Raw genomic sequence first — 10,327 nt, forward strand, 5'->3', positions numbered from 1 at the left:
ACCATTGATCAATGAGGCACCAGTGGTCTAGTGGTAGAATAGTACCCTGCCACGGTACAGACCCGGGTTCGATTCCCGGCTGGTGCATTAATTTTTCCAAGCCTTTTTTTTTCAATATAAAAGGAGTACGGGGAATTCCGATCCGTGTGGTGCTGTGTTTTCTCGACCTCCTAACAGAACAAAAAATGAACGCCACTTCCACTTCAACAGACGTCGCTGAAGGTAAGAGCGATTTTGCACTTTTGTTAAGATGATTCTCCTGAAATTGTCAACTTAGGTGCGTATGTTGCAGAGATGAACGGTGGAAGCGACTCGGACGACAATGCGCCGGAATACTACCAGCCAATCTCCGTTCAGGATCCAGATTCAGATTCAGATGCCGATCAGATAAGCTCAGACGCGTGTGACGCTGGTACCCTGCCCAACGGTTATTACGAAGCGGAGGTGGAGCATCTAAACGGCGACGTGGAAGCAAAAAGCAGCAGCGAAGCGGAAGATGAAGAGGAGGAGGAGGAGGAGAGGATCAGAGAGGAGTCGGCGTTGGCGATGAGGCGAGCGTTCAGAGAGGATGAGAATCGAAGAAATGCTCCGTTGAGTCAAGAGAATGCGAGGCGAGTGATGGACGCCATGCGCCGCGTTTCCTTTCGCGGCTTGGCCCCTGATTGGGCTAATCGCCTTTCTGAGGATCGTTGGATGGATCAGTTGTCCAGGATCAGGCTACAACAACCCTCCACGTCGTCAACCAATAATAATAATATTTCATCATAATTACATTTCTTTTTCTCTTCTTTTCTTTTTTAGGATAAATTCATAATTTTATGTTATTCTGCTATACTGTTTTTGGCTTTTGCATTTGGCGCTTCCTTGTATTTATTTAACTATTTATTGCATGGAACCTTTCATTTCGTTGTGTTTCTTTCATTTTTATTTATTACTATTAATCTATTATACATCAACCCCAAAAAAAATTGTCAAACAATTTAGAGTCTTAAGAGGTCATCAGCTGCCTCCACCTCCTTCTTCTTATTATTATTATTATTTCTAAGCGATTTGTGATTGCCAAACTTTGGCTTCACCACCAGGCTCTTCTAAGCCATAAAGCACCATAATAATAATAATAAACGGCGCCTAAAATACTTTCATCGTACGTTAAGAATAAAATAAATTTACTTCATACCGAATTTGAGAAGGGTTCACCTTACTTCTACTAAATATTTAGGGAGGGGGGGGGGGGGGGGGGTGGGTGTGGGTGAGTGACAAAGATTGCGCTGGCCTTCTTAAGGTTCAAGCTTCAAGCTTCAATAGATACCTATGTTATTAATTTAAAAAAATAATAAATTAAAACTTATCTAATATATTATTGCACCAAATACAAGTAGTGTTACATACATAATGCGTAAAGAAAGACTGTTTTTACAATCTAATCCTGATTCAAAGAATTTTAAGTTAATAAGGAGGCTATTCAAAATGGTCTCTAATACACAAAAAGTTCATGGTTTCAATGTAATTCTTTTAGCTTGGCTTGAACAAAGAAACTCTGCCAGGAAATGGTGAAGCCGCCGTGTTTAGTTAAACTTCTAAGCCCCGATATTCTCCATCTCAGCACTCTTGTCCAACCTCTTGACAATGCCAGCAATAACCTGATGCAATATCAGAAGAAAATCAATGTTGATAAATCATAACAATTATTAGCGATTAAATTGGCAAGGTTTAAACCAATCTACATAATGATTTAATACCTTTCCTGGTCCCAATTCGTAACTCTTCTTCAGCCCTTTGCCAAGGAGAGTCTTCACTGTTGTTTCCCATTGGACGGGAGATGTCACCTGTGGTTTCATTTTCGAGAGTCTAGTGATTACTATTTCCATCTCATATCGAGGAGAAACAAATTCCAATTTTTTATTAGCTTACCTGTTGGGCCAATATCTTCTTAATCACTTCTGGATCTGCATGAGGCTGTGCATCAACATTAGATATAACTGGCATTCTTGGTGTGTTGATCTGGGTTGCTGCTAATGCAGCTTCCAATCTTGTGACAGCTGGCTCCATGAAACCGGTATGGAAAGCGCCAGCAACAGCAAGACGCACCTGAGAAAATGGAAGTCAGTTACTGCTAGTGCAAGGATGGCACTGGATGGGAATACAAATGAAGGACGAAATTACTGTCATTCGAGCCTTGAATGACTTAGCTTTGGCTTCAACTGCTTCTATTCCTTTAACACCCCCAGATACTGCATAATTACCCTATCAAAGTAGAATGCATTCCATAATAAAAGTTTGATGTTTAAACAATAAAATAAAATACCCAGCTACATTTATCAAATCAATAAGGGGAGTGTTTTACAATCTTACAGGACAGAGATAGTTTGCAATTTGAACTTTATTATCTTCATCAACTTCTTGATTGGCTGCATCACACAGCTGCTGAACCTTGTCTGAATCCAATCCAATAATGCTGACCATGGCACCTTTAGCAGCATCAGCAGCTTCCTAGAGGCAAATGCAAATAAACCAATCCCAAAATGATATTCTATTGGATCGAAGCATCTGTTTGTACTAGATGGAACCAAACCATTTAATTGTTCCTCAATACACATTGACAATCATGTATACTTACCTGCATAGCTTTTCCCCTTAGTTTGACCAGCTTCAGTCCATCCTCAAAGCTTATAGATGGAACCAAATCATTCAATGAAAAGGCAGAATCAGTAAATAAAGACAGGAAATTCATTTAATCATTTATTTTCTACAAGGTGTATGTTGGTCTACTATTCTTACTCCAAAATGAAGCACAAGAGAGAACTGAATATTATGTTTCCAACTCCACCCTTTAAGGTAGAAGTAGAAAAGTCTAATTCTGAAAGTTATCTTGCATGGCATACTTGACACATTCATGTTCAGGATCAATGAGAGAAAGGATTTAAATTAATCAGCATGATGTTGTTCAGAATGGAAAAGAAAATGGGAATGGAAAAGTGGTAACTGATCTGCTGAGTGACAAACTCACCTGAAAGCTCCAGCAAAGGCTAAAGCAGTATATTCACCTAAACTCAGACCACAAGTGACATCAACAGAATCAATTATCTGCTGGCCTCCATCACGAGCTCGGAGTAGTTCAACTGCCGCTAAACTTGTGACATAGATGGCAGGCTGCAAGAATGCAGCATTAGAAGCTAATTAGTAACTACCAATGGTTACTTTTATTCATACACCAGCATTATACAGCATAGTGATACAAAAGAAGGAAATGCCTCCCTGAGTCGATTGACAAAAAGGTTCCCTTAGAAGTGCAAAAATATAAGAAAATGAGTATGTTATCGCGTAAAAGAAACCTGGCTGATAATAGTTGAATCTAGCTTCTCTTTTGGTCCATTGGTGCAAATTTCTAGCAAATCAAAACTGCATGAAACAGAGTCATCATATCTCTAACCAAAAACAATTTTGTATACGGTTGTCCTGAAATTTAGTCCAGAACCAAACACTATGGAGAATCTATCAAAAGAGGATTTCTTCTGCAGATATCAAAAACTTAAACAGAGTACGGAGTCTACCCTAATATATCATTTGCTTTCTTGTATAGCTCTGCGGCAGCTGGTACGCTCTGAGCCTCCTTCCCCATTCCAACTGCTTGTGCACCCTGAGACAATACATAAAAAAGTAACAAACTTCTGGCCATCATCATCGTATGAGTCCCTTGTTAATGGTATATTTTAAAAGGATGGGTGAGAATACTAGAATCACCCCTATTTCTAGACAGGATTTAAACCATTATTCATGAAAATACATTCAATGCTGGGCAAAAGACTTGAACCCACTAACTCTTGGCATAATTAAGGCTGACTAATTATGAGGTAGACAAGACATGAGAAATCATCACCTTGATTATTCATCTACTTCTGATTGCACTTCATTTTTTACCAAGGGAATGTCAAAAACCAAAAAGGCATGAATACGGTAAAGAACGAAGCAAGATACTTTAGATGCATGACAAGAAAGAAATAGACATGGAAGCAATTTAAAATGCTACTGACAAGAAGATAATAGCTAAAATATTTGTTACCAACTTACTTAGCTTTCTATCTAATTCACAGATTGACTCCACGGTGCACCAACTATTTTAAATTTGAGGAGATGTTTTTGACCAAGATCACCCGAGTAGGGATCTCACTTGTCTTGCATGTATAAGCAGAAATACCTTTTGTTCTACTACAACCCAAGGGTTCGTAGGCCCAACAGACAGATTTAAAAAACAAATTGACATGACTGCACTTTGAGGAAACATAGTATACATAGGCAATTGAAAATAGAACTGGGTTAGGCAAAAGAGAGCATTCAGTACCACGCTAATATTCCCCTTAAAAGAAAATCATTCAACTGTAATTCTTCATCGCTACACTGCACTATGAAGTCTCTCACAAGAAGAGGATGCTTTTGGAGTACTTTACTTGAAACTGAAGTCAATTTTTGAATTACAAACAATTCACAATAAGGCATATCCCATATACTCAAAGTTTACCGAAATAACAACGATCAATGCATTTTCAAAGTAAGATTTGTGGCTGCAGCTTCATTTCTATCTACAGCAATATATAAACACACCATATATGACAACCACCTTGGGATGCTACAGGAACCAAAATAATGAGCAAGTACAAGACTACCAGAAATCAGAATGGAAAAATGAGACCTTTAATATTCCCAACAGTCAACAGACAATAATCTTTCTTCTTTCATAATGAATCCACAAAGCATCGGAAATCAGAATGAAAACCCAAAAGTTACATGCCACAAGATAAAGACACATACCTGACCAGGAAACAAGAAAGCATTGGTGGGCTTGTAATCCGCAAACAGGGCATCATCAACAGTTACAGCAGTGTGTTTGCCAACAGACACGCTCATAAAAACCCCAGATCGGGCAAGGCTTCTTCGAACTCCAATTCTGTTGAAAGAAGCAGCAGACCCATTAAAAAAGGTGGTGCGCTTGTGGTAGCGGTTGTGGAGTGAACTGGAGGAGAAAGCGAGAGAGGTGGTGGTGGCCATTAGAGGATGTGTGTAAAAAATGTAATGGGAAGAAGAAGAAGATGAAGGAGAGGGGACGCGTAGGATATGTGGGTGGTGAATCAGAGCTTGCATTTATATATTTTATGTCTTTGCTTCTGAAATTTGTTTATAATGAATGAGGAAGAGAAAAAACAGAACAAGAGTGCGTCTGTGCGTGTGACTGTGCGTCTTTTGTTAGCGGAGTTCACAAAGTTTCAGTCCTTTGGAGATGTTGAAGAGTACACGAAAAAATGAATAAGCAGGCCAACTGTCCAATGAAATGGCAAAAAGAGTTTTTGGTTTTAATTTTCGCAGGCTGCAGCATTATTATTTCTATTTATTCTTTATTGTAAGGTATGAGGCTCTATGAGCTAATTTTCAATCCAACCTTTTTTTCTTGTTGGGGAAAAAAAAGCACAAAATTTACTTAATTAGCTTTCTCTCTTTCTTTCTTTCTTTTCAATTTTAAAATGTGATAATAGATTTAGGGGGCTTATGGAGAATTTTATCTATAAAATTAAATATTGAGCTCAAAAATCCACTACTGATATTAAAAAATCTACCCCAACTCTTAAATAATACATTTTTAACCTCAAATATACACATTTTATATATCAAAGACTTTTCCAGCCTTTCCCAGTATAGCTCATCCCATAAGATACTGCCCAAAACGCTTTGATCTGTAGCTGGTGAACAATAATAATAATTTTTGAAGGGTATTATCTTTCATTTATACAAGTTTATGTAGGTAAACCAACACCATACAACTAGTAGTCAATCTGGTTTTTCTATGAGGGTAAAAGATTTAAAGAACAAATGCTGTTGCCTTTCTGGAAAATCATTGATCACCCCTACAACTTATGAATTCAATAGTTCAGTAGAGAAAGAATAAGAACATTGTTTAAATTGAGACGCAAGGTCCCAAGATCTTCAGTTTCTGTAAATGATCGGAAGATTACTTTGCATCTTATGCTCTCTTGGTATAACATATTTGATTGCCAAAACTTGCTTGCACTTTGTATCCCAGCGGCCTTGGACACTTTTCCTTCTGATGCAAATAATGCAAGGCAATTGAAGGCGTAGTAAATCCAATTGAAGGCGAAAGTGCTGCTTGTATATCCTGAAAACATGGAAGACATAAATGAAAACTCAAAACCACATTGGGTTTTGGTCTCAGATACCCACCTGAAATGCCTATCATAAGAAACTAGATCAAAATGTATATCAGAAATGGAACTGTCCAACCATACCTGTAAATTCATCTGCATTTCTAAGTATAATCAACAACATGAAATCCGGTAAATGTGTCCCTTTTGCTACTTATCACTCTTGCTTTGTTGTCTGTTATTTCAAGGACCTGTTGGATAGAATAACAGAAGTAGATGCTAGATCCTTATGGTACTTCTCGTATAGCATTGATCGAAAAAGGTAATTCAAAAAGGGAAAAAAACACGTGGAAACAAATTAGAATCATAGATGGATTTACAAAGCTATTTGAACTTGGGTATCAAACTATGGTACAAATTTGTTTTTCCTGAGCTGTATTCTCCCATCAAACTATGGTACAAATTTGTTTTTCCTGAGATGTATTCTCCCACATGCAACAGAACCAGTATACTATTCCTAGGGTTGAAATAAGTGCAATAACAATCCATAGTCACCCAATAATACAGAATAATTGATTATTCACTTTTATGCCAGGAAAGAATACTAGAGCGATCCTTAGAAAAAACTAGAAACTTTTATCTCATAAAACAAACGTACCTCTGGTCTTGAATTAAGAACTCCACTGGACATTCCCACATCAATTCGCCATATACTACAATTGTATTCACTGCGCCAAAATGGGTAAACAATTTAATATGAATTAATTTGGATGAAGGTTACAACTGCAAAGAATGGATCATCATTGATTTGAGAAATGTGTATCCAGATGAGAAAACAGAAAACGCCAGAATAAAGTACAGTCACTCACCAATTTGCTCCTGCAAATTGAGGAGTATGCCCTACCACCATTGCCTTAGCTCCAACTGCTCGTAGTGTATCTTGAAGAACAGCATTTATCTGCTGATAAAAGCGTCGGAAATCATCAAAGACAAAACGTCACAACACGGTATGAACTAAAAATCTCAACAGAGTTTTTTTATTAAGTTGATGAAGTCCGCAATTTTGGAAGACAGAGGTCTATATTTCTTAAAGTTGAAAATGCTCATGCGTGCTTTTATTTGAAAATCAAGTAATCTCATCATAATTTTCAATTTCCAGATAGCTAGCTTTTTGAACAAGGAAATAGCTTAGTAGCATTTACGAAGGCTTGCCTGGCTAATCTGGTAGTCTTCCAAATCTGAAATATCTCTGGAGTATAAGCGGTTCCAAACAACACTGTCATAGCCTCGTGTGGCAATAAAAGGGATTTTAGGATTATTGCCACACTCACTAAGGCCTTTCATCCAGAGAGATACTTCGTTGTTCATCCTTTCTAGTCCATATGCAACTGTGGAAACACCAACATTCCTATCAGGGATTTCAAACAAGATAAAACTTCTTACTTATGTATTAACAAACAATTATGAAATAGGAAAACTAATTAATCCAAATGACGATATCGGCGTTACCATGGTGAGGAAGAAGGCCTCCATGACAGAAGACCCAATCATTAACCTTAAGCACAACACCGTGCCTTGCCAATTCACATGCCATTGGACCACCTGGCCTAAACAAGACTGATCTTGCAATCACCCCTTTTTGCCTCTGTCCTAATATTTCAGAAAAGTCATCAGAAATTATTCTCAAATGCTCAGCATAGGAAAAAGAAAATTCTTCTTTCCCACGAAGTGCTTGGAGGTTAAAAGAGTTAGTAATGAGCAGTTTAGCATCAAACATGGTATTCATCAGAAAACAAGTGTGCTCCTTCACGGTTAATTAGCTTTAGATACTTACTAGACAACCTCTTCATAGAACTGTGATTGATGAGTAATTACTGACTGTTGTGAGACAGAAAAAGGAAAACATAAGTATACGCAGAGAATCAATTGATAGTTAACACTTGCAGTACCTTCACTAAATTCAACGGTCCCCAGTAGTTTCTGGACAATCTCCTATCCTCTTTCCATCTCTCAGACATGCCAACCCAGCCAACAAAAGCTTCTTCCCAATCATTTTCGTAATCATTCAAGTATTCAAGGAAATCAGAGCACTCATCAAATCCCCCAGAATCTACATATCTAAAATCTCCTTCAACATTCATGGTCTCGTGATTCCCGTTTACCTGCAACGAGCAGATGTAAATTAGCGGAGTACTATTAAAATTTCCATCAATGAATAACACAATTTTTAGGCCGGAATGATCAATGCAAAATTAGGTGCAACCGATGATCATTTATTGCAATGTCCACTGAATTATTCATACGATTGATTCTTTACATTATATAATAAACAATAACACATTCTATACTAAACGGATTAGGAATGAGGTGACTTGAGCATCAGAAATAGGGTTGGACAGTGACTGGAGTTCTCAAGAAGTTTTGCAAAACAAACCTGGAAAACTGCCCCTCCTTCAGCTTTTGCCTGCATGTCTAATGACCTCAACAACGATAATATAGCTAGTTCATCTTCACCTCGATCAAGTACATCCCCTAGCTGAATTAATACCTACATCTCAAATAGAAAATTTATCATTGGCTGGAATCTTTTAACTAGGATGATCTGAAACTACAATGCTATGATCACAGATGTCCAAAAGCCATGCAAAATTAACTTAAACCTTCTAGGTACTTAGCTACATTTAGCAAGAAGAAAGAAAAGAACTAACCAACATAATAAATTACTTGCTGGATAAACTGCATATCAGCTAACGCAATCAACACAAATAAATTGTCCAACACTAACTTAACCAGCTTTTAAACTACATCCTAAATTTGCATAAAATGCTGAGAAAAAAGTTTGAAGCAGAATTACAGTTCTGAAGTGGCCATAGAATAGGAGATTTACTTACCGATTCTCCACCGGTCCACAAGTCTAGACCATCAGAACTCAGGACGCCAGCCATTGCAAGTGCACATCTTGCTTGATCAAGGTCACCATGTAGATCCCCAACTAGACACGCAGACAGAATCCAAATAAGGAGGCAAATTACATTTTAAGAATTAACATAAAACATGTAACGACTTGTGCTTAGACAATAAAACAAGTTCTGTACTAGAAATAGCCTTCATCCATCACACTAATCAACAATTCTATTTGCATTTTCAGTTTTCAAAAAAGATTAGCAGAATGTTCTCTCTAGTGCGCCAGTGTAACTAAACCATCAATTCTATTTGCACTTTGCACCAATCCTTACGCTACCAAAGTCCTAATCAATTCTCAGAATATTAACACCAAGTGAGGTGCTAAGGATAAGAATCGTAATTATGAGTGAGATACACAAATCAATACTGATTATTGACCAACTTCAGAAATCAGAAAACTGAAAAAGAATCCAACCCAGAAACCAAAAAAACAAAAATAGAAACAAACCAGCAACAATACGGCGACCGGGAGCTGATACAAAAGTAGGAGGATTGCCGCTAACAACAATAGGTTTTGATGCTGTTGCTGCTGCTGCAATGCTACCATTGCTCGAAGAAGAAGCTTCTGTCAGTGCCAGCTTCTTAGAATGTGAAGAAGGTGGCAGAGGCAATGAATTCATACAAAGTGAAGCCATTTTGTGAACATTAACCCTTCAGCATATCATGTAACATTAAATTTTCTTACTTTCGAATGATATATTTAAAGAAAGAAAGGCCAGTGTTGTTTTTCCAATAACAGAAAGGAAGGTCGTTACTCCTCGGCCTTGCAATTTTTTTTTATCTTTTTCCGAAATTTTTCTGGCCGAAACTTTGTCTTGTAAGTTACAACATTGGGCTCCAATTTATTTATTTATTTAAAAGATAATACGATTCGATAACACAACATTCAGATTATCGGTTGGCATATCCTCTCCAGCCAAAATACATGATCCTGATTCCTGAATTCATGGCCATAACATAAAGTTCAGGAACACCCGTATCTCATTGAATAAATACTTTTTCTAATTGCACCCCTGTTTCTGTCCGTCACAAACAAAACCATCGGTGTTTTGAAGCTTCTGTTTTGGGCCCAATTTAGCCCTGATACAAACTGCCGCCATTAATATTCGCCTCTCCAATTGAAAGTAGAGTGGGACTATCTACATTCTTCCAAAATCTTCTTACAACCCCTTTTTTTAAGGGAAATTTTAAAAGATAACTATAATATTTTTATA

General features: G+C 37.5%; 3 protein-coding genes and 1 non-coding gene across 5 annotated transcripts; 2 read left to right on the plus strand and 2 right to left on the minus strand.

Moving 5' to 3' along the window:
• Window positions 1-16: 16 nt before the first annotated feature.
• Window positions 17-87, plus strand: TRNAG-GCC (transfer RNA glycine (anticodon GCC)). The gene has a single exon. It is a non-coding gene; the product is annotated as a tRNA-Gly (tRNA).
• On the plus strand, window positions 39-905 carry LOC102615269 (uncharacterized). Its single transcript, XM_006488527.4, has 2 exons — window positions 39-222; window positions 293-905. Exons 1-2 carry the CDS (start codon window positions 186-188, stop codon window positions 766-768), a joined length of 513 nt encoding a protein of 170 aa, XP_006488590.2. The 5' UTR covers window positions 39-185; the 3' UTR covers window positions 769-905.
• Window positions 906-1,334: 429 nt separating this feature from the next.
• On the minus strand, window positions 1,335-5,346 carry LOC102615550 (uncharacterized). The gene is made up of 10 exons (XM_006488528.4): window positions 4,807-5,346; window positions 3,552-3,637; window positions 3,333-3,399; window positions 3,008-3,150; window positions 2,618-2,666; window positions 2,353-2,490; window positions 2,164-2,244; window positions 1,912-2,088; window positions 1,740-1,826; window positions 1,335-1,640 (listed from the first exon to the last, which is right to left on the minus strand). The coding sequence occupies exons 1-10, from the start codon at window positions 5,134-5,136 to the stop codon at window positions 1,578-1,580; spliced, it is 1,221 nt and encodes a 406-aa protein (XP_006488591.2). The 5' UTR covers window positions 5,137-5,346; the 3' UTR covers window positions 1,335-1,577.
• Window positions 5,347-5,746: 400 nt separating this feature from the next.
• LOC102615851 (shewanella-like protein phosphatase 1) lies at window positions 5,747-9,949 on the minus strand. Of its 2 annotated transcripts, none has more exons than XM_006488529.4 (10): window positions 9,562-9,949; window positions 9,041-9,141; window positions 8,584-8,697; window positions 8,099-8,311; window positions 7,659-7,794; window positions 7,362-7,537; window positions 7,019-7,110; window positions 6,808-6,877; window positions 6,294-6,400; window positions 5,747-6,163 (listed from the first exon to the last, which is right to left on the minus strand). In XM_006488529.4, the coding sequence occupies exons 1-9, from the start codon at window positions 9,746-9,748 to the stop codon at window positions 6,314-6,316; spliced, it is 1,176 nt and encodes a 391-aa protein (XP_006488592.2). In that variant the 5' UTR covers window positions 9,749-9,949; the 3' UTR covers window positions 5,747-6,163; window positions 6,294-6,313. The 2 variants fall into 2 exon arrangements, with proteins under 2 accessions (XP_006488592.2, XP_006488593.2); XM_006488530.4 differs by having other exon boundaries at window positions 7,019-7,107; window positions 9,562-9,945.
• Between the last annotated feature and the right edge of the window lie 378 nt (window positions 9,950-10,327).

The sequence above is a fragment of the Citrus sinensis genome, chromosome 8 (assembly GCF_022201045.2).
Source record: "Citrus sinensis cultivar Valencia sweet orange chromosome 8, DVS_A1.0, whole genome shotgun sequence".
In the NCBI taxonomy this organism is placed as follows: Eukaryota; Viridiplantae; Streptophyta; class Magnoliopsida; order Sapindales; family Rutaceae; genus Citrus; species Citrus sinensis.